Source organism: Mandrillus leucophaeus, unplaced genomic scaffold (assembly GCF_000951045.1).
Source record: "Mandrillus leucophaeus isolate KB7577 unplaced genomic scaffold, Mleu.le_1.0 Scaffold136, whole genome shotgun sequence".
NCBI lineage: Eukaryota > Metazoa > Chordata > Mammalia > Primates > Cercopithecidae > Mandrillus > Mandrillus leucophaeus.
Window position 1 is genome coordinate 337064 of NW_012101321.1, and position 24597 is coordinate 361660.

At 38.7% G+C, this 24597-nt stretch overlaps 2 protein-coding genes across 7 annotated transcripts in view; one reads left to right on the forward strand and one right to left on the reverse strand.

Annotated features, from left to right (window-relative positions):
- Window positions 1-5017, reverse strand: part of ARFIP1 (ADP-ribosylation factor interacting protein 1) — a 145209-nt gene extending 140192 nt beyond the window's left edge. For 2 of the 6 annotated variants that reach the window (XM_011973221.1, XM_011973218.1), the window contains exon 1: window positions 4655-5017. The gene's annotated coding sequence lies outside the window, so the exon portion shown is untranslated. The remainder of the gene's footprint in view (window positions 1-4654) is intronic. The other 4 variants (XM_011973222.1, XM_011973219.1, XM_011973223.1 and 1 more) reach the window with 3 other exon arrangements.
- An 8956-nt stretch (window positions 5018-13973) lies between these two features.
- On the forward strand, window positions 13974-15875 carry TIGD4 (tigger transposable element derived 4). Its single transcript, XM_011973224.1, has one exon. The coding sequence runs from the start codon at window positions 14237-14239 to the stop codon at window positions 15773-15775; it is 1539 nt and encodes a 512-aa protein (XP_011828614.1). The 5' UTR covers window positions 13974-14236; the 3' UTR covers window positions 15776-15875.
- The last annotated feature ends 8722 nt before the right edge of the window (window positions 15876-24597 follow it).

Here is a 24597-nt window from a genome sequence, read left to right on the forward strand (position 1 = left end):
TAGTCCAATGCTATCACAGATATACAAAAATAAAATATAAATTCTTATCTTAGGTGAGAACATGGCAAAGACACTGCCATATTTTCACAAAAGATTTGAGCAATTGCCTGTTTTGCAACTACCTTCAGATCCCCAAATCTTTGTCTTTCAAGAGAGGATGTGATTTTTTTCCAAATACCCAAAGTTATTCAGATTCTAGTGACTGAGGTCATGAAGTGATGATGCCAGGCAAGAACTTTTCATTTTTGTATGTCTCAGTCTGAACTGACAGTAATACTAGAAGATTTCAAAGCAGATTGCCTACTCTGAAGAACAGCATTAACTTAAGTATGTTCATTAAGGGGAAAAAGTGTATTTCATAAAGAGACTTTATATTCCTTTTTCAGGAACAACTAAAGGTTTAAGCAACACCTGCCTATGCTCATCCTAAGACACAGGCTTAGAAGGAATGGAGGAGAATGGAATGAGAGGTGGGAGAAAGGAGAACAGGAATAAAGGAAAGAGAAAAAGAAAATAAATACTTTTGTCTCATAAAGAATATCTGTTAATGTGCAAGAGCCATTCGGTGGCCTCCATGACTGCCAAAAGCTAGTCGAGATCAAGGAAAACAAAATTATTTTCAGACCAATAGTCTTTTTCATACATCCAGAAGTAGTGCCACATATCTGACTGTTAGTTTGTCATGGTCCTAAGTCACCAACTTCCATATTAAGTGGAACAACTCACTTTCCATTCTGTACAAATATTTTAGTTTTTCATCCATAGCCATATTAAAGTTTCCTGTTTAATTTACTCCTTCTTCCATTCTGAATTGATTCTTTCCTCCATCATAAATTTATTATTCTAAAATTTATTTATACTTCCAGACTCTTACAATGCCCAGTTTATTACTTATAATCTTCGTTTTCACATTTTCCACTCCTCATATACACACACACCATCTGTTTATTATTTGAATCTTCATTTCAAGAATTTATACTTACAATTCTTTATTTCAAGTAGGTGTGGGTGTTCTGACACCCACACCGAGACTTATATCCATCCCCATAGGAAACCCCTACCAACTGCCTCCTCCAAATTCACTTATTTTTGTCAAACTTCTCAGTATGATATTCAACCAGATGTTCATCCACTGAAGATTAAGAAAGGAAACGACCTTTTCTTAACACCTGATAGAAGATCTGGTGATATATCTCCAACTCATTTCAAAAAGGACATAATGGACACATGGTAGAAGTTGTCTACAGTAGTAGTCTGGAGTCAGACAACCTAGGTTCAAATCCTGGCTCCACCAGTGCAATTCTGAGCAGACTACTTTAGCTTCAGTTAATCATTCAGCTTTATTTTCTTCACCTATAGAAAGAGGACTTTAGCCACTTTATAAAGTTATCAGATGAGATCATAATGTAAAGCACTTAGCTTAATGCACATAAGCAAATAAATGTAATTGTTACAGTATTAGATATAAACTATCTGCCGAATCTGTCATTACCTTAAAAGGAAACTAATTTAGCATAAGCTAGTCTGTTGTTGTTGTTGTTTTTGAGGCGGAGTCTCACTCTGTTGCCTAGGCTGGCATGAAGTGGTGGGATCTTGGCTCACTGCAGCCTCCGCCTCCTGGGTTCAAGTGATTCTCCTGCCTCGGCCTCCCAAGTAGCTGGGACTACAGGCATGCACCACCATACCCGGCTAATTTTTGTATTTTTAGTACAGATGGGGTTTTACCATGTTGGCCAGGCTGGTCTTGAACTCCTGCCATCAAGGGATCCACCGGCCACAGCCTCCCAAAGTGTTGGGATTACAAGCGTGAGGCACTGTGCCCAGCCTAGCATAAACTATTGTCTAAAAACTTATGTTGACTGCTCCCCCAAGTGAGGTTGCTAGACAGAGGAAAGCTTATTTCATTTTGTGAGCAGAAGAAACTGGTTACTCAAGGTAGGCTATGATGAGCTGTATAGGTCTCTTCAAGCTAACATTCTAAAAAAAAAAAAAAAGTATCAGACTTTTAGAATTGCAACCCTCAATCAACAAATAATTCACAACCAAATTGGTAAGTTCAAACATGTACTCTAAAACTTACATTAAGCTTGGAAGCATACTAACTTATTCACAAGAGAGAAACAATCATTTAAATATCTCATACACAACGGAGGGAAAGGGGATGTCAAGATAAGCAACAACATTCCAAAGGACCACACCACTGAAACATCTTGTTTGTTCTTCCTAGCAAAGCCAAATCAAATCCTCAGGTACATGCCTCAAGCAAAAACAATTAAGAAAAAGAAAGCAAAATGCAACTAGAATTTAAATTTTTTACTCTGAACTGTGCCCAGTAGCTTGGTGATATTTAATACATATTAAAGATAAGCACATCAGTTTGTAAATCCACTGGATCTCCAGAGCACTGACCACAAACAGCTATCCCTAAAAAGAAACCTCGAAACCACAAATCAGGAAATGAAGTGGGCAGCCTCATTTCCTTCTGTAAGCCTAGGAAGGAATTTAGAAACACTAACGTTTTAAAGTAGAGATTTCAATATCAAACTAGAAGAATCCCTGCATTCTCGTTTCCTTGGTCCCAAAGCAAACAATTTACAGTTTGGGAAAACACACAAAACACACACACACACACACACACCTGTTTTCACTAACTTCAACAAGACACTGCCTAAGTAGTGGTTTTAATCTATCAAAAGGCTATATATCTCCTTTGAACAGTTTCGGAAAACACACACACACACACACAACACACACACACACGTTTTCACTAACTTCAACAAGACACTGCCTAAGTGGAAAACAAACGCGCGCGCGCACACACACACACACACACACCTGTTTTCACTAACTTCAACAAGACACTGCCTAAGTGATGGTTTTAATCTATGAAGAGGCTGTATATCTCCTTTGAGAATTTGATAAAAAGAATGGACACTTTCCCCAGGGGCGAAAAAATTCACTCAAACAAAACTGCATATAATTTCAGGGGTGGGAATGAGGAAGACCCCTGAAAGTTGTCGACCCTTAGGCCATGAACCCCAAGTCATCATCCAGGATTAAGGCAAATCATCATCCAGGGTAAACCAATTTATCAATTTGAATAGAAACTAAAGTAACTTAGGCAGGGATTTAATCCAGAAAATACATTAGAAATCTTTTCTGTTTTCTCAGATAAAAGTGTGTTAGACTTGGTAGTTGGGAGAAGACGTGGGTCATGCTAAGCAAGGAAAACAAAACAAAAAACACCACAGGACAAACGAAAGAAAAGTAGAATCAGAACAGTAGTAAAATATAGTCATCTGTAGCCGCTCTGAGAGAACAGCAATGAAATGGCCAATTAGGCCGGGCGCGGAGGCTCACTTCTGTAATCCCAACACTTTGGGAGGCCGAGGCGGGCAGATCATTTGAGGTCAGGAGTTCGAGATCAGGCTGGCCAACACGGTGAAAGCCCGTCTCTACTAAAAATACAAACATTAGCCAGGCGGTAGTGGCGCCTACCCGTAATCCCAGCTACTCGGAAGGCTGAGAAGAATAGCTTGAGCCTGGGAGATGGAGGTTGCGGTGAGCCGAGTTCACGCCAAAGCACTCCAGCCTGGGCGACAGAGTGAGACCCTGTCTCAAAAAAAAAGAAAAAAGAAAAGAAAAAAGAAAAGGCCAATTCCCGAAGCCTTAACAGACAGCTGACTTAAGGTAACCATTTTTAATGCACATTTCTATGCCAATTAAGTTAATTAAATGGCAAACGTGAACACACCCTTACAGGTGAAAGTATGAAAGCAAAAGTTTATGAGAAGTTCTGGATCTCTTCCGGCTTTTCCTTATCAAATAAGAACGGAGTTAGATGAATTTTATACTTTAGGAGAAAACAGGGTAGGGGCGGGGGACAGAAATCCTAAGAGTGGCTAAAGGATCTGCAGGAAGTGTAAAGTGTAAACTTTTTGAAATCAAAGGGCTCAAGAGGAAGGTAAGAACAAAACGAAGTAATAACAAAATAAAGTAAAAGGGAAAAACGTCTAGCGTCTAAAAACTTTTTTAAAATTCTCTCCTTTTCCTAGACACGTAAACAGTAGTAACTTGGCAAACAGTAACGGAGCAGAAGACAACCGCACAACTCCCTTTCCAAAACTCCAGCATTTCTTGAACGTCCTCAGACGCAGTCAGGCTCGGACATTTCACAGGCAAGACTCCTCCCTGCACCACTGCCAGAAGAACCTCTCAGAGGGACTATCACTCCCTCCCTTCCTCCTACTGCCGGAGAGAGGAAGTTGGGGATGCAGGGAGAGGAGGGGAGAAATGAGGGTTGGAAACTAAGCCTGAAGGAGGCCCACTCCGACACTTTGTCAAGAAACGTCCGGATTCCGGATCCTGCAACCCCTTTTCCCACCCAATGTATGCAAAGCCAAGAGAGTGCCTCCCTGCAAGGGCCGGTCCTACACCTTCACTCGACTGTTTCGGGGGCACACTCAGAGGGGCAGAAGGAATGAAGGAACAGAAACCAAAGGCATAACACTTGGGCAGATAAGGCACAGACTAAGGAGAGGTGTGCCCTGTAAAAGTCCGGAATGGCGAACCCGGAGGCAACGTGTCCGCCCCACCAACCACCTCAAACCATCTTTCCCCCGCCTTTTCCCAGGCGAGCCAGCTCCGCCCTCACCTGTCTTAGGGTAACTCGGTAGCTTCTAAGTCGACGCTTATCCCTTCCGCCGCTCTCTGGAATCGCCTCAACCCCGGCAAGAAGTGAGCGGAAACGAGACCCGGAGCTTTTCCTTCTTCCTCTTCCCCCACGCACCTCGGCTGCTCGGGGGCGGGGAGCAAGTGCAGCTGTCACAAATTCACACTGACCAACCGCCGAGGACAGTCGGACCCGCGACCTCTCAACCCGGCCTCCAGAACCAGCACCAAGATCAGCGAAGCCGGAAGTGAGGAGACCGGAAATAGCGTTGTCCCTGGCCCTGGACGGCCTCTCTCTCCCTCAATCTGGCCTTGCCCGGCCACGTCTCGGTGGTGCCAGCGCACCTCCCACGAGGCTCCCTCCGCCCTTCTCCGGGAGGCGGGCTGCGCCCCTCCCGCTGCTGCCCTAGCAACCACATCCGGGACTCCGGCGGTGTCGTTGCCCGGGCAATTTTCTGGCAGCGACCTAATAGTAGAAGGATGTGCGCGCGGGGCCAGAGGCACTGGCTAGAGCTGGGAGCTTGCGGAAAGGCGCCCCTGCCTGGTCTTGAGAAGTCAAAGGTCTCCAGGAGCCCTCCGCCTCCCTGTTTTTTATTCACACACCCTAGTCTCACACGTTAGGAGTCTCCCCAACAGACCGTGAGCCGGTGTCGGGAGGGTGGAGGTGGATGTAGCTCACCGCCACGCTACCACAGAAGAGCGAAAGCTGCTTTCTCAGCCACCGGAGAGCACGAAGGTTATTCCAGTCCCGCGGGGAAGGTGGGGGTGGTGGGGAGAATGCGAAGATAAGGGAGCAGACGGAATGTGGGCGCTTCCTTGCGCTGCCCCCGTGCCTGGGGAGCCCCCTCCCTTCAGAAAGGCTAGACCTCCGGGCCCGGCCTCCCTGAGCTCTTAGTTGCTCTGGATCTGTGATCGCTTTTTGCTTTGCTCGCTCTCTCACAGTAGATTCCCTGATATTTTTCTTTCCGGCTCCTCTTTATTTTTCCGGATGACCGAGCTCTGCTTTCTTTGCTTGCCCCATTACTTCTTAAATAGATCATTGTCCTGTCACGGAAACTGCTGAACAATTCGCTCTCTCAGAGCCCTTCGTACTTTCCTAAACGGGGCCCCAACCTGCTCTACTCTCCCCATCCCCAGCGCTGAATGGTGGGAAAGCGTGGCTCCGCCGTGGCGCTAGATTGACCTGAAGTTCATTTACACACAGTACCATACAGTTGGTCCATCACAGAATATCCCTTGGAACTGCTGGACTGCTTTTTCTTTGACAACTTTGAATGCTCATTTTTATTCTCATTTCTCTTGTAGAAATGCGAAGGGTAACTGTGCATATGGTGAGATTTACCCTTCTTTAGACCGTACTTTTCAGCTGCCTTTAGTTGTCACCGTAGCTGACAAGATAATTTTAATGACTAATGCCCAAAGGCAGAGCTCTACCTCTACAGATTTCCAGGGAGTTTCAGTGTAGTGAAATATCCCTGGCAGGAATCTTCCCCGGATCTGTGAATAGTAAATACCTGTGTCACCATAAATGTTTCCAATGTATAACAAGATTGAGCTCTCCAGGATACCACCTCTTACAAAAATAGTACTGAAATTCCAGAACAAAAATCTCTCATCTTAAGTGGTTCTGTCTTAAAACAAAGGAGCAAATATGTATGTCAACCCACTCAAACTATAACTTCAGTTCTTACAGCTTACTGTAGATTTTTCTGTACAAAGCCATCTTGTTGGTTTGGAGACCGTTAGTCTTCTCAATTATAATTAAAGAATCCCAATCTAAATTACTGCTGTAATTGTGTAGGAATAGAGCGACTACAGAACTTGCAGCTAAGTACAAGTGTTGTTCCTAGGGTTTCAGAAGGATGACTTGGAGGAAGTGTACGGTAGGGCTCAGCGGTGTTTGAATGATTGTGGACAGTGAATACTGAATTGTTTTTGCTGGCTGTTGTGTTAAGGATTCCTGCTAGCTGTCTCTTGAGTTTGGAGATGCTAAGCTTCATTAGATGCGTAGCTTCTAATAGTTAATCTAACTATTAGACTGTTAGACCCAGAGGTGTTTCTTATTTTGGAAAGGTGGAGACTTGCTTTAGTTTGTTCATAGCTGGATAGTTCCCTTGGCACCTGCTGATGGTTTTGACAGAGATTCAGATGGACTTGGAACTAATTCTAACTTCTGCTAGGCGAAGATGCTAACCAAGTTAGATACTCTTCAGTGAGATTCTGGTACTGTGTATGATTAATCCTCACCCACAGTATTACGCTGTGCAACGCTATATATACACATGATTAATCTTTCTATGATTTCCACGGACCTGAAGGAAATTAGAATAGTCTGGCTCCAAGAAAACACTACTTCAGCTGGTGATGGAAAATAGTGGAATTCTATACATCCTTTGGGATAAAGGAAGCAGCAACCAGTGTTCTTTGGATTGGGGAATATTTTTGGTACTAACTGAAAAACATTATTTTAAGCCTGTCCCTGTTTAGAGGAGACTTGTTTTCTCTTCCCTCTCTCCCTCTCTTCCTTTTTTCCCTCCTTCCTCTTTTTCTTTCTTCCTTTCCTTCTTGTCTCCCTCCCTTCTCCTTCGTTCCTTCTTTCCTCTTTTTCTTTCCTCCTTCCCTCCCTCCCTCCCTTCCTTTTTTTGTTCATTCGTTCCTTCTTTCCTTCCTTCCTCCCTCTCTCCCTTCTTCCTTCCCTCCTTTGCCCTAAAACTTGGGGGACGCTGCCTGTTCATTTTGTTTAGAATAGAAGATTACTACTTTTCTCTGAATTGTCATTTGTTTTTGGAGACTAAAGGGAATAGCTGCCTTCCATATATATTTATGACATGGAGATTATCTACTCATTTAACTTGGCACTGCTATTGGCTGTTTATTTGGCTTTTTGAAAAATCAGGTGCTGTTTATTCACTGGGCTTATGGGGAACTCTAGTAGCCCTGAATGGCATTTGTGGCATACTCCATGAAGTCTAATTCTTTATCCTGGCATTAAAGGCTTACCAAGATCTGGCCTCAATCTTGCAAATGAGCACTCTCTTTTATATACCTGAAGGAAAAGTGCTAATTTAACCAACTAATACAGATAAGTATAAATGCCAATATAGACATAGATGTGAAACTTTAGTTGCAAAGAAATGTTTAATATGCTTCAAACTGCTTATTTCCCTCTTCCATGCTTTATTCTCTATTCTTATCAGCAGAAATGTTTTCCTATTTTTCCTTACTTGTAATGTCCCTATCCATCCTTTACAGTTGAGTTCAGATGCTACTTCTGTCATGAACCCATTATTTATCCTCCCTTTGAGAATTCATTTTTCCCTCTCTTTGGATCTTGCAAGCCTTTGATTTGAGCCCCCATTTCAGTCAGCTTTGTACGACTGTTTTGCATGTTTTCCCATGATAAATAAGATGCTTTTTGGGAAACTGAACTTTGGACTTATTTGATTCTCTTATAGCACCAGGAAATTGACTAACTCTAGTCGAGTTATGGAAATATGTTGTCTGCTGCATACCAGGCAAGTTCCAGAATACCAGCAACTCCTGCTACTTAGGGTAATGGCACAAGCAGGATTAAGTGGATGCAGTTGCTATCTATTTGTAGAAGACAGTGAGTGAGTGCTTTCTTAAGTTTGGAAAGTAGTTGATTCTCTGCAGAGGGGTATAAACTACTGATAAAAGGAGAGTGACTCATTACCCGTAGAGATTCTGAATGGGAAGAATGCCAGCTTTATGTTTTCTGATACTGATTTTTTTAAATAACTTGGTGCAAAAATAGAACATTATTCTAAGATGACTGTTGTAGAGGGAAAAAAAAGGTAGAACATTAGAGTTGTAAAAATGTGTTTAACTATAAAGAGGAAAAAGCTGAACTTATTTATAATTCATTTACCTAGAGAGAACATTCAACATTTTGGTCAATGTATTTTTTTTCTTTATATCTATGTAGATATATATTTCTTCATTTATTTAACAAATTGTTATTGACAACCTATGGTTTACTGGAAGTGAGCTGTGTAGGAATAACCATGAGCCTCTGCTCTCATGTAATTTTTAGTGTATGTTGTATTTGTTGACATATAATTTTATATTTTGCTTTTTTTCACTTAACATATCATGGAATTTTTTTCATATCATTAAATATTCTTTGTGTGGCACAAAAGTATTTCAGCATGTAGATATTTCTTAATTTATTGAATGAATCCTTTTTGTTGCATATTTTCAATTTTGTCTGTAATTATGTAGCAATGCAGGGAATAGTCCTGTGTAGTAGGTAGAATTCTAAGATGAACTCCAATGACCCTTACCTCGTATAATTCCCTCTCCCTGTGAACATGATGGGATACTACTTCCATGAATATGTTATGTTACTTACTAGGGAATTTTGGAGATGTAATTAAGGTTGCTAATCATTGATCCTGAATTAATCAAAAGGGCGGTAGTCTAGGTAGACCTAACCTAATCAAGTGAGCCTTTAAGAACAGAGAGTTTTCTCCTGCTTGTGGCAATAGAGGAAGTCAGAGAGATTCAAAGTGTGAAAGAGATTCTACAGGAGGAATATTCTCCATTGCTGAAATGAAGAGGGCCACAGACAAGGACCTGAGGGAAGCCTCTAGAAGCTGAGAGTAGTCCCTGCCAACAGCCAACAAAAAAAAAAAACTAGGGACCATAGTCCTACAACAGCAAGGAACTGAATTCTGCAAACAATGATTGCGCTTGGAAGCAAATTCTTCCCCAGAGCCTCCAGATAAGAGCCCAACTTCTGACCAACATCTTGATTTCTGCATTGTGAGACCCTAAACAGAGGACCCAGTTGAGCCCACCTGTACTTAAGATCTACAGAACTGTGAGATAATAAATGAGTGTTGTTTTTTTAAGGCATTGAGTATATGGCAATTTGTTGCATTAGCAATAGAAAACTAATACATTTGTAAGAAATTATTTTTATATCTATAATTATTCTTTTGGGATAAAATCCTTGATATAGGCCGGGCACAGTGGCTCACGCCTGTAATCTCAGCACTTTGGGAAGCGGAGGTGAATGGATCACAAAGTGAGAAGATCAAGACCATCCTGGCTAACACGGTGAATCCCCGTCTCTACTGAAAATACAAAAAATTAGCCGGGCATGGTGGCACATGCCTGTAGTCGCAGCTACTCGGGAGGTTGAGGCAAGAGAATCGCTTGAACCCAGGAGGCAGAGGTTGCAGTTAGCCAAGATTGCACCACTGCACTCCAGCTGAGATTGCACCACTGGGTGACAAAAAGAGACTCTGTCTTAAAAAAAAAAAAAAAAAAAAAAATCCTTGATACAGACTTGCTAGATAAAACGTTATACACAGTTTTAAGGTTTGTATATCAGGTATATCATATTGCAAATTTGCCCTCCATAAGCATGTTGTAACAATTTATGTGCCTCCTAACAACCTGTTACCTCACCCCAGCAAACACTAAATACTGACATTTTGATAGGCAAAAACAAAAATGTATCTCTTTTTTAAAAAGAAGATTTATGTTTTTCTTATTAATAGTAGGATTGACTGTTGTATTTTCTTTATTTGAAATTAATTCGGTGAGTCTTTTTTGATGAATTGATTATTATTATTTTCTGATTAGCTTAACCGTTGACATAGAGAAAATATTCCCTAACATGTAGAATAGTGTTTCTCTGCTGTAATGTTTTCAAGAGGGAAAATGATTAATGAGCTTGAGAGGATGCCTGTTCTGAGAAATATTAGCTGCTGCCATTACTCCTTGCAAAAGAATATCCCAGATGTTATACTGTTGGAGTTTGGAGAATGTCAGCTTCATTGATCAGGTAGTATTGATGCCTTATTCTTTTCTAGGGAAAAAGTCTAATTTGTCTGTTTGGCATTAGAAATGTTATTGCTTTTAGGAATAAAGATATATTGTATCTTATCATGGAAAATTGTAGCTTTGACTAATGTTAACTCAGGGGAAAAACCTAATCTTTCTAAATAAAGTTATCACATTTTCAATTTTCTCAAGATAATGAGTAATCTCTGATAGTATATATTATATCACTTTAACCAGGATGGGAAAAGAAGAAATTCAAGTTACTTTTTCTACAATTGTTGTTATTTGACATGGTAGATTTTATTTCTGATAAATGAGATAAGGCAGGAGGGAGACAGGAAGGAAGGGAGGGAGAAAGAGAGGGAGGGATGGGGGAGGGAGGAAGGAAAGGAAGGAAGAGAAGGAAGGGAAGGGCAGAAGGGAGGGAGGAAGGAAGGAGGGGAGGGGAGGGGTTGGGAGATTCTCTTAGTAAATTTGGTTGGTTTTGTCTTTTTTGAAAAATTGGTTCTTGCTACATCAATTTCTGAAGGTTGGTATCTTCCTAATAAGAGCAAGAATTTTATTTTTATTTTGAAATAATTGTATATTTACAGGAAATTGAATAAAAATGTAAGAAGAGATCCCATATACAAGCAAAATTTTTAATGTTAGTTTTATGGTCAAATCTTATTACTTAGGTCAACCCTCCCTAACAGATAGAGTTGCTATTTGTGTTCACAGAATTCATAATGGCCTATTCTTTCATGGAGGCCTAATGTTGCTTTTTATTGTTTTAAGACATTGGAAATGCTGGCTTAGGTTGGTGCTGGGAGCATAGAATCTGTAACTATGGTCACAGGAGGCCCCACCAGTGTGACTGTAATATAGTGAAAAGAATGCTGACTTGACATTTAAAAGCCTGGACTCTAAACTGCTCTTAACCACATGGTAACTGTGGGACCAGTGAAATCGAGTTTTACCTTCCTTCTTGGTTATTTGGAATATAGGTAATAAAACCATTTAAAAACTAAAACCCAGGGCTATCATTATTTTTAAGACTTTTTTTGAAACGACACTTTTTTTAAAAAAAAGAATTCCTTTACTGGTTGTAATTTCTATGATAAAAATTCCTCCTTTGAGTTGGACAACAAGGGCAGAAGAATTTTGGCAAAAAGTTTTGTCAAAAGATTTTGTGCAAAAAGGTGCGCATCACCTGGGAAACCTGGAAGCCCAGCAAGAAGAATGGAGTGCCCACACACATACAGAAGTAACACCGCTCATCAAATTAGCTTGTTATTATCTTGGCTGCTCCATAGATTCTGATAAGGGAGGTGCTGACTTGGGAAAGTAGAGATGAGCCCATCTGGGGCCATGTGACTGTTCTCATGGCTTAAGAAAAGCCCTGCTTTAGGCCGGGCACAGTGGCTCATGCCTGTAATAGTATAATAGTAGCACTTTGGGAGGCTGAGGCAGCCAAGGCAGGCAGATCACAAGGTCAAGAGATTCAGACCATCCTGGCCAACATTTTGAAATCCCGTCTCTACTAAAAATACAAAAATTATCTGGACGTGGTGGTGTGCGCCTGTAGTCCCAGCTACTCAGGAGGCTGAGGCAGAAGAATCGCTTGAACCCAGGAGGCAGAGGTTGCAATGAGCCAAGATCGCACCACTGTATTCCAGCCTGGTGACAGAGTGAGACTCCGTCTCAAAAAAAAAAAAAAAGAAAAAAAGAAAAGCCCTACTTTGAGTATAGATTTAAGGTGGGATTCTTGCTTCTGTTTGCAAGTAGGATTTTATAAAGTTTTCCAAATTGTAGATTCACACAGCCAAAAGACATGAGAAAGATGATGATGATGAGATCATCACCATCCATTTGTTGAGCACTTTCTTTTTTTTTTTTTTTTTTTTTGAGACGGAGTCTAGCTCTGTCACCCAGGCTGGAGTGCAGTGGCCGGATCTCAGCTCACTGCAAGCTCCACCTCCCGGGTTTACGCCATTCTCCTGGCTCAGCCTCCGGAGTAGCTGGGACTACAGGCGCCCGCCACCTCGCCCGGCTAGTTTTTTTTTTTTTTTTGTATTTTTTAGTAGAGACGGGGTTTCACCGTGTTAACCAGGATGGTCTCGATCTGCTGACCTTGTGATCCGCCCGTCTCGGCCTCCCAAAGTGCTGGGATTACAGGCTTGAGCCACCGCGCCCGGCCTAGCACTTTCTTAAAGTACTAAATACTGTGCTAAGTGCTTTACATTCTTTCATTGAATCCTTTTGAATGCACAATAATGAGGTAGGTGCTGTAGTTACTCCCATTTTACAGATAAGGAAGCTGAAGCTTCAAATGGTTAAGTAAATGACCTGGGATCACATGAGTACTAAATAGCGGAGTCACTTCTCAATTCAGAACTGCCTGGCACTTTCTTTTTTACAGATAGAAAGTAGAGGACCTGAGATATTAAGACTCGTGGTCACTATCCTTCCTATTCTTAGTCTACATCTTTTTCTGCACGATACTCTCCTAAATGTTTGTTACTATGCCTTTTGTCCAGTATTTCTGGCCTCTGTACATTCAGCTAATGTGTCAAATTAATACAAAAGTTACTGAGTTCTTAGCCCACTAACAGGATAAGGGTTATAAAAAAAAAAGAGAGAAGAGAAAAAATTTAAATAATAAAAATAAAAAGGTACTGGGTTTTTAAGCTTTTAGGTCAAATGGGATTTAGATTTTTTAAAAATAGAATTGTACTTGATTTTTTAGTGAAGCATTTTCTGTTAGACTCCTATAAAAGAGACACTGTCTCCCATGTGCTATTAAAAGTTGAACCTTGTGACTACTGTCTGACTATGTTTTCTTTTGGAGAAGTTAGAGGGTGCAGTCTGTGACCTCATGTGAAAAATAGCCACCAAGCATCTATCCAGCATCATTTTTAGTTCTTTAATTTTGGTAAGCCCACATTTTCAAACTAAATTAAATTTATCTGATTTATTTCAGAACTATATATTATAAAGCATTCAAAGGCAAGTGAGAATTCAAATCTGTAGAACAGAGCTAGAGAGCTTTTACAGAGAGGCCTTTTGGGAGGTAAGCATTTCTCTTGGAAACTTTATTGTATTTTCAGAAACATGTTTCTATTATTTTCATTATTAAGAGCAAAACAATTGGGTATAAGCATTATTTTTAATATTCAATTGACATATTGCTAAAATTGCTTTTTTCTTTTTTACATTTTCAAAAAACAGAAGAAGATATACTGGCAACTTCTAGAAGGATTCTACCATTTTCTTCTTTACCATGAACAAACTTGAAAATTAATGGGTAATAGTTGCATGGAAACTTTTGAACGTTTTTTCTTCTTGTCTCTGAGGCCTTCTATGGAGAATTAATAAGAGGTTCAATGTGTGCTTGGATAAAATGGATCATCTTAAAGGATTGAAGTTCCAAAAATACATCAGCAGGACCGGACAGGTTTGATATAATGAGATTTCTATTTTAGCTTGACTTCTACAACTCCGAATAAGCTATAAACTGAGCTATACAAGGTTCTAGGAAGGAAGTTTGTCTTCTAAAACATTCTAGTTGCATATATCATTTTTCTTCTTCAGATCTTTGAAAAAGCATATTTTGTCATCAAGTTCCTAGGAAATAAGACTATCAGACACTTACCAAAATTTAGTATATGAAGTAGGATAGAAAGCAGCAATCTATGTCATACTGGAAAACAATTAAAGAAACAGTCACCAGGAAGTAAGAAGAGTAATCTCTACATAAGCACTGGCTGAGATGGCAGAAGCTTCTGCAGATGCCTCAACTCTGCCCGTAACAGTGAAGAAAAAGAAAAGCCTATCCATTGAGGAAAAGATCGACATCATAAATGCAGTTGAAAGTGGCAAGAAAAAAGCAGAGATTGCTGCTGAATATGGAATAAAGAAAAATTCATTGTCTTCTATTATGAAGAATAAAGACAAAGTTCTAGAAGCCTTTGAATCTCTAAGATTTGATCCAAAGAGAAAAAGACTGAGAACTGCTTTTTATACAGATCTGGAAGAGGCATTAATGAGATGGTATCGAATTGCTCAGTGTCTAAATGTACCAGTTAATGGTCCGATGTTACGTCTAAAAGCTAATGATTTTGCCCAGAAACTGGGCCATAATGATTTTAAGTGCAGTAATGGTTGGCTGGATCGTTTTAAATCCAGGTATGGTTTAGTATTCAGAGCTCAACCTGTAGAAGCTACAGGTGTATCAGTAGACCCTTCGACTGTCTGGTACCAAAATGTACTTCCTTATTATTTAAATGATTATCATCCTAAAAATGTTTTTAATATAAAAGAGACTGGGCTGCTTTATCGAATGTTACCTACCAATACATTTGCATTTAAAGGTGAAACATGTTCAGTTGGAAAGTTATGCAAAGACAGAATAACTCTGGTGGTTGGCACAAACATGGATGGCTCAGAGAAACTTCCTTTGCTTGTAATTGGAAAAAAGAGAAATCCACATTGTTTCAAAGGTTTAAAATCATTACCTGTGTGTTATGAAGCTAACAGAATGGCATGGATGACCTCAGATGTATTTGAACAATGGATGCGAAAGCTTGATGAGAAATTTCAAGCCCAGCAACGAAGAGTGGTGATTTTTGTTGAGTCTTTTCCAGCACATCCAGAGGTAAAGAACCTGAAGTCCATTGAGTTAGCATTCTTTCCATCATGTTTATCTTCCAAATGTATAGCTATGAAACAAGGCATTATTAAAAGCCTTAAAATCAAATATCGACACTGTCTTATCAAGAAATTTTTAAGCTCTGTTGAAGGTAGCAAAGAATTTACATTTTCACTGCTAGATGCAGTTGATACATTGCATCTTTGCTGGAGGGCTGTAACCCCAGAGACTATTGTTAAAAGCTATGAAGAGGCAGGATTCAAATCTCAAAAAGGAGAAAGTGACGTAACAAGTGCAGAGAAGGATACTGGTCTGGATTTGGTTGCTGATGCTGTGGGGGCAGGAGTAGAATTTCCTGAAGGTTTATCTATAGAAGAGTATGCTGCCCTGGATGACGATTTGGAGACGTGTGAAGCAGCACCAAATGGTGATTCCGTATGTACCAAAGAAAGTAAATCAGATGAAACTGGATTTTACACTTCTGATGAAGAGGATGATGATGGATCTCCAGGAACTGAACTCCCTTTACCATCAAAATCTGAGGCAATAACTGCTTTAGATACTCTGAAAAAATTTCTTAGAAGTCAAGATATGAATGACGGACTTCAGAATTCTTTAGCAGACCTTGAAAATTTTATTAACTCTTTATCAACTAAGTAACTATGTATTGTGTATCTGAAGAGTAATAGCTTTTCCTGATACATTTTATTATATACGGTTTGTAAAGGAGTTACACCACATCGCCTAAACATAAAAAATGAAAAACTAGTAATCCTTGGTTTAATTGCAAAAACCTTTGGTTTGAGTAGCAAAACTCCCTAGTAAATAATGATTGAATAAAAAATACAGATTTCTATTTAACAAGGTTTTAGGGAGTAAAAAATGTATGTCAAAGGGCTATATTAGACAGATATGGTCAATATGTCAAACATAAAAGGAACTCTTCTGCTATATTTACACATTGAATTGGTGATTTCTATTTTGTTTTTTAAATTTCAGATTATGTTCTGGAATATTTTAATTTACCTAATCTAAGAAAAAAAAATCTAGCAATAGTTTACTTTTTTATAAAGATATATATATGCCATATGTATTCTAACTAGACTTTTAAATATTAAATATAAAGTAATTTTAAATTATTTTTCACATAACTAGCTGACCTTTCTAATAGGAAATTGTGGAAAACTGCTGAAAATAAAATCTGACCTTAACTATATACCAAAATGATTAAAAATATGAGTCTTACTACTTTCAAGTTATTTGTATATCAGGGCAAATGAAAAGCTGTGACCCTATCAGGTTTGTCATCTATAACCAGAAGCTATGGATTCTTCCTAAATATTTATATGTATATTTATGTTTAATATAAAAATAGATTATTAAAACATTTATTAAACTCTTATGATATTTATAGTTTAATAGCTATGCCTAGATATTTTTCTAATTTTAACAGCTCAAGCTTTTATTCTATAATATTTAATTATTTTTTGGATTTTACTGAATTTTATTTTCAGGTAAAACTAAATGTCTTTTTAGCATATTTTGATGCATGTAATCCTTTTTTCCCCCAAATTTGATGGGTAACACTTTGGATTAAAATTCTGTCTGAGGAAGTTTTATCTATAGAATATTTTAAAATATTGTATGAAATTAATTGATTTCCATCTATAAAGTAGTCTTTGGATAGTAGAAAATTGTAACAATAATTTGTGAGACTTTTCCATTGTTAAATTTTAAGTAGTTTGCTTATTTAACTTATTACACTCGATTTAGTGTCCCCTTTGAAAAATATTTTATAAAAATGTAAAACATACAGATTATTTTTACTATGAATTATTAGTCTGCCAACAGATGACACATTTGGAAGGAAATATCTATAGAAAGCATTTTTATTTTTCAACTGTTGATTTATTCTGCTTTTGAGAGTTGGTAATAGTAAGCCTTAAAATGTTTAAAATTAAAGTTTCTTTTAGAGTGAAATAAGGATTACTTAAAAGCATTTTATTAATGATTTGATTTAAAGTTGTAATTTGGTACAATCATGGGTCTAATGGAGCTCTTAAGAGTTCCACCTTTAACTGTAGTACTTGGCATATATTGGCTCCTCAATATTTTTTTTCTTTTCTTGTGATCTGTTTTATGTAATCATTCCAGATATTCAATGATAAAAGAATCGTTATCTCCATTTTTATAGATGAGGAAATTAAAACCTAGAAAGATGAAATGATTTGGTTAAAAATATCTCAGAGCCAAAACTCAAATGCAGCTCTTCCCTGTCACCTAGTCCTGTATTCCTCTATGTACCATGATGCTTCTTATCTATACTCTATGAAGGAAAATTGTATTATTTTCTTCCCTTGAGTTTAGGGGACTGAGGGCGAAGAAAATATGCTGGATCCATGCTAGTAGCACTATTCATAAGATCTCTTCTGAGAACACTATTACTAGTGAAATACTGGGACGCCATCAGCTTTGGTAACTCTGTACCAGTCAATCACAGAGTTCCAGTGTAGTTCTTTAAAAATATTTAAAATAAGTTCAGTATTTCCAAAGTACTGAAAGCACCCTCTTTTTTTTCTCCTATATGACATGATCCATTCCATAAATGGATCATCATCCATTCCATGATCCATAAATATTTCTGAGGCATAATGTATCTAAAGATAATATAAGACAAGGCTGGGCATGGTGGTTCACATCTGTAATTCCAGCACTTTGGGAGGCCAAGGCAAGAGAATCACTTGAGCCCAAGAGTTCAAGACCAGCCTGGGCAACATAGGGAGACCCCATGTCTACGGAAAATAAGAAAATTAGCCGGATGCAGTGGCGCATGCCTATTGTCCCAGCTACTTGGGAGACTGAGGTGGGAGGATTGCTTGAGCCCAGGAAGTTGAGGCTGCAGTGAGCAGTGATTGTGCTACCGCATTCCAGCCTTGGTGACTGAGTGAGACCCTGTCTCAAAAAAAGTAAAATTAATTTAAAAATATAAAACAAAGCTATTATAACTAAGAATTAAAAATGCCCACAGATTTAAATTCAAAGATAAATTGTTACTGCGTACTCTTTTGTAGTTTAGAAGACATATAAGCAATTTTTTGATCAAAAATTTTAGAAATTTTCCTCAGATAATGACAATCACTGCTGCATATCTTGCTCCTGATTTATCTTCTACATACACAATCATTACAGGGTTAGAACTAAATATTGCTTGTCTTTTCAAAACACAACTTGATTTAGTTTGCCTGTTTTTCAATTTAATGTGGCATTATTTTCATTATTCTTGCCTTGCAAATCCCTACTGTTTCAACAATGTTTTTGCTTCCTTCTACTTCATCAAGAGCAAGTCTTATGTTGAATTGGGGACATCATTTCACTACCAATAGCCACTTAACTACTAGTGAAAGGTTTGGTTCAGGATAAATAGGACAATGAGTAAATTAAGGCCTATGAGTTTCATGTTGCCTACCTAGCTTCTCATTTGGACCTGAGATCAAATCTCAAACCTTCCTTTCACTGTATACAAAGCAGATTAACTGGAACGGGGAAAAGAAGAAAGGTTGAAGGAGAGCTTTCCAAGCAAATACCTCACCTGTTAAGAGGCACTCTTTTCAATTTCTGGTCCAGTAGGGGCTCCAGTTTGGTAGGGACTGGCAGAGAGAGGTTTGCACCTTAGGAGAGGCAGTACCACACATCTGGCTGTGGGTTCAGAGTCCAGTGGTAGGCTAGATCCTTAGGGCACCAGAAGCTACCTGAGCTAAGTAAGTACAGTATGGCTTAAGTCTATCAGGAAGCTAAGAGAAAATCCTACCACCACAGCAAAGAAAGAGGGTGGGGACCATAGTGTGCATACAATAAATTCTCAGAAAAAGTTGCATTCAGTGGAATAAATCAAATCAAACTCTAGTTATGTGCTACCTTGTGATAGACATATATTTCTCTGAATCTGAGTTTATTCATAGAATGAGACTGAAAGAAAATTTTGCATATAAAAATATAAATGTATTTAATAAAGTGTTCCACAGCTATAAGGAATGACTACATTGTACTTCCATGTTACCACTTCCAAATATGCCCAAATGTTAACATGTGGTCAGTAAACATCAGTAACAGTTTTCTCATTGGCATTCTTCTATGCGATAAAATAGGGAAACCAGCATTTCTAGAAATATGGAGCCCAGAAACTATTTTCAGGCCAAGGCAGGAGGATTCCTTGATACTTAGGAGTCCAAGACCAGCTTGGCCAACAGAGAAAGACTCCATCTCTACACAAAATTTAAAAATAAAAATTAGCTGGGCATGGTGGCAGAAGCTGGTAGTCCCAGCTACTTAAGAGGCTACTGTGGGAGAATCGCTTGAGACCAGGAGCTCAAGGCTGCAGTGAGCTAAAATCATGCCACTGTACTCCAGCGTGGGTGATAGACACCTTGTCTCAAAAAATAAATAAATAAAAATAAAGAGGTTTTCATTTTGAATGAGGGAAAACGGTGACTTAGAATCCTTTATCCTGAATCAATCCTTATGCAAAGCAATACAATAAAATGCACTTTACAAACAAAGTAGCTCTTTCTATTGCCATATTTGCTGTTTCAGTTGTCCTATTTCCTTGGGTTATAATTAACTTGTGAAGCCTGGAGTAACCCAGAGTCTGGGGACACACTAAGTAACAAATATATTACTGTATTTGTCTGCTTGGGCTGCCATATTGAAGTATCATAGGTGGCTTAAACAACAGAAATGCATTTCTCACAGTTCTGGAGGCTAGAAGTCCAAGATCTGGGCATTGACATGGTTGATTTCTGATGAAGGCTCTCTTCTTGTGTTGCAGACTGCCACGTTCTTACCCTGTGCTCACATGACCTCTTCTTTGTGTGAGCATGGAGAAAGAGCAAACTCTCTGGTGTCTCTTATAAAGGCACTAACTCCCAACATGAAGATCCCAACTAACACTAATAACCTCACCCTCATCTCCAAGTATCACATTGTGGGTGGGGGCTTGAACATATGAATTTTGCGGTGGGCGGTGGGGGCGGACACAAACATTCAGTTCCTCACAACTACCTAGTACAAATGAAGGTATTCACATGTTAATTTAGTTTTCCATTTGCTAAAAATTAAAAGGGCATGCTTATTTCAGAACTTGTTAATCAGCTGTAGCTATTAAAAAGGACTTTAAAGTTTATGAAACATACATAAATTTTATGAAGAAATGAGGACATTTTATGTTCTTGAATAAATGAGAAGACTCAATATGGAATATGCTAGTTTTCCTCAAGCTAATTCCAATCAAAATCCCAAGGCAGTTTTGTTGGAAACTTTGCAAAAGCATTCTGATTTTCATTTGGGAGAGTAAATATGTATCAATACCTAAGAACATTTTGAAAAATCAAAATAACGGAGTATTTGCCCTACCAGAAGTCAAAACAATATGGCGTGGGCAAGAGAAATAATATTAATAGATCAGGCTGTGTGCAGTGGCTCATGCCTGTAATCCCAGGACTTGGGGAGGCTGAGGCAGGTGGATCACTTGAGGTCAGGAGTTCGAGACCACCCTGGCCAAATGGGGCTCTACTACAAATACAAAAATTACAAAATACAAAATTTAAAAGTACAAAAATTAGCCGGGTGTAGTGGTGCGTGCCTGTAATACCAGCTACTCAGTGTCTGAGGCATGAGAATCACTTGAATCCAGGAGGCAGAGGTTGCAGTGAGCTGAGATCACACTACTTCTTTCTAGCCTGGGTGACACAGTGAAACTTGGTCTCAAAAAAAGAAAAAAGAAAAAAGAAAAGAAATAATAGATCAATCAAAGGATTAATATATAATACCTAGAAGAAGACCAATAATTTAGTATGTGATAAAAATTGAGTTTTTAATCAGTAGTGAAAAGATGAATTATTCAGTAACTGGTATTTAACTGGTACTGGGGCAACTGGCTAACTCTATAGGAGTTTTTTAAAGTCATATACCAAAATTAATCCTAAAAGGATTCAACTCTGAAAAGGAAGAAAGGAAGGAAGGAAAGAAAGTAACAGGCTTGCACATACTAAGAAAAAATACAGGTAAATGCAAATATTGTAATAAGGAATTGTAATAGGAAATTAAGTATTATAATAGGGAAGATCTTCATAAAATTGTGACACTCAAGAAAAAGAGTATAAAAATACTAATGGTTCATGAAAGGAAAATATTTTCAACATTGCTGGAAATCAAAGAAATGTAAGCAAAACAATGGGGTATATATCTCTCTCTGTGTTTGTGTTTTGGCCTATCACATTAGACAAAAATGATAATCCCAAATGTAGATAAAAGCATAGGGAAATGGATGCACTGTTGTTAGAAGGATACATTGGTTACAAATTGGTACACTCTTCTGTTATAATTATAGCTGACATGCATTAAATGTTTACTAATTGCCAGACATTTCAAGTGTTTTGCATTTAATCCCTAGAATAACCTCATTTAATCCCTAGAATAATTCAAAATCTTATCCCCATTTTGCTGACGAGAAAATTTAAGTATAGCTACAGCTAATAAATGACAGAACAAGGATTCCAACCCAGAAAATTTGACTTAATATGTATACACTATATACATTTATCCTGACAAAACAAAAATGTTAAGGATATTTGTTGCAATGCATGCAGTTCCAAAGTCCCATATTCAAAACCCTGGGGCGTATGTGTTTCACAATTCAGAACTTCTCATATTTAAAAAATATGATATTGCATATGCTCTATATTGTATAACACCCCCAGTGGGTACTGGAACAACACCCTACAATGAAATAATTCTGCAGTGAAACATATATTCATGTGAAGTCAGATAGGTGAAGATCATAAATAGCTTAATAACTTTGTAGGTTTTATTGCTAAATAAGTTCATGTCCATTCAGCGTTTATCACAAAATGCGTTACAAAAAAGTTTTCAGAGCTTTTTGTATTGCAGAACCACAGAAAAAAGATTGCAGTACTATAATCTCATAAAACAAAAATAAAAGATTGAAACTAAATGTTTCTAATAGAGAATTGACTCAATATACATGTTTATATATTGAATGAAATGTCTAGGCTCAAACTTTTTTTAACTTCTTTTATTATACTTCAGTGTATATGCTATGATGTTGGCCTGAACTGAAGAGTATATTTTCTAAATTTGACTTGCAAATTCTTCTTGTTGAACATTTTACCATCACCACAGGGCTAGACAATTCCTTGCCAAGTAAAATAGAAACTATAGCATGGTATTGAATTGGTGAAAAAGTAGACTTGCTGGTTTAACGTAATAAATTATATGTTCATCTTATTTTTAGTAGAGATTTTCAGTAGTAGAGGTGGGGTATTTTTAGTAGAGATGGGGTTTCTCCATATTGGTCAGGCTGGTCTCAAACTCCCAACCTCAGGTGATCACCTGCCTCGGCCTCCCAAACACCTTATTTTCTATATTACAAAATAGACTTATCATAGAGATAGGAGCCATTTTCATGTCACTGCCTGCTCAAATGAGGAACCATTCCCCCAAAAAGATCCAGAATTGCATCTCTCAATTCTTGGAGTGCTTTGAAGAAAGATATTCACCCCACACCATACAGTGACTAGTTTACTGTTTTGGTATGCCTTTTCTATGTATGACAAGTCCTGCACCTGCAGCCAAAGGTTATGCTATGGAACAGTTTAAATATTACAATGTCTAAATAACATACGTGTGTGTGTGTGTGTATGTGTGTGTGTACTTATTTATTTATTTATTTATTTATTTATTTATTTATTTATTTATTTTGAGACGAAGTCTCACTCTGTTGCCCAGGCTGGAGTGCAGTGGTGTGATTGTGGCTCACTGCAACCTCCACCTCCTGGGTTCAAGCAATTCTCCTGCCTCAGCCTCCCAGCTAGCTGAGACTACAGGTGTGTGCCACCACACCCGCCTAATTTTTGTATTTTTGGTAGAGACGGGGTTTCACCATGTTGGCCAGGCTGGTCTTGAACTCCTGACCTCAGATGATCTGCCCACCTCGGCCTCCCAAAGTGCTGGGATTACAGGCGTAAGCCACTGCACCCAGCCCAAGACACTTAGTTATATTTAAGTGGAAAAATTAAATTTATTTTTCTGCTACCAGACAGAAATGGGGGCTTAAGAGCAAGTAAAGTTTAACCTGTTTGAAAAAGAATTTTTCTTCATTCCTGAATTGTAGTATGTGCAATTTAAATCTACCAAGAAGCTAATACTACGAAGCTAATTCTTCTCCTTCACCTCCTACATTTTTTTCCTGTAAATAAGATAGCTACTACTTTCCCAGCCCTAACTACAGGCCAGTCCCTGCAAGGCCTGCCCTCTACCCCACCACACTTTTCCTTACTCTAGAGGCTTTTACTTCCTGAACTGATACAGCCTCTTTCTCCCGCTTTTACAACATCTACTTGTACTTAGGCTACAAGTACAAGCAGAATTAGGAATGTAATTAGACCTTAAGTACAAGTGGAATTTCAACTTTCAGCCATTTTCTTCTAAATTTGATCATTGTCCTCCAGATTTCATTATTCTGTTAGAGAAATTATACTAAATCCTTTGGAAGTCCAGACTGGTCTTACCTAGTTTATTTAGTTACTGAGGGGGTTTTCACAAATAGAACTGATGCAATTCTAGTGACTCTAAAAATTGTAGTGAGGGGAAAAAATGACTTTATTCAGCAAGGGCCTATCACGCTCCTGATGTTAGGCACTAAGGATTTAATGATGAACATGATTAAAAAATCCCTGCCCTCATGGAACTGGCGGTATAGTGTGGGAAGCAGACACTACCCAATAATGACACTAGCAAATATAACATTGCAGTTGCTATAAATGCTCTCAAGGAGTGGTACCTACTTTTATAAAATTGTATAATTTGGGAATTTGACCTAGACTCAAGGTCAGGAAAAGATTCACTGAAGTATTAGGAGCTGAGACCTGAGATTTGAATGATAAATAAGAGTTAATTAGGCATGAGCAACTAGAGGAAGAAGAAGACCATTCTGGACAAAGACTTTGCAGGAGAAAGAGGATGTGGAACATAGCCAAGTGTTAGTAAGAAAGTAGAATTTGAGGAAAGCGGAGTTGCCTCTCAACATTAAAAAAGATTCCCTCCAGGCATGGAAAGAAAGTGATTGGAGGGACTGAGAGCAGAAAGATCAATGGAGCCTCCCAATAATGAGGAAGATTAGAGCCAAGGTCACTGGGAGGGACGTTATTTGAAGGTCAAGGAGCTGTGGGAGCTGAGTTGGCTCTGCAGATGGCCCAGCCCCCACTGGAATGAGCAATGTCCATTGCCTGGACCTGTGGGCTTGCATTAATGCCTTTTCCTCCTCTCAACATCCCCAGAGAGGACTTCCTTCGACAGCAGCCAGTACTTTTCCTGGTGACCACCTTGCAGAAATGATTCCAGTCTCAGCCTTAAACCTTGGCATATTTTGTCCACTTCTCTATGTGGGCCACCTCTCTGAACTCCCC

What these genes read in the sequence shown, in the direction of transcription:
- TIGD4 (XM_011973224.1), top strand. Translation starts at nt 14,237, where the DNA reads ATGGCAGAAGCTTCTGCAGATGCCTCAACTCTGCCCGTAACAGTGAAG.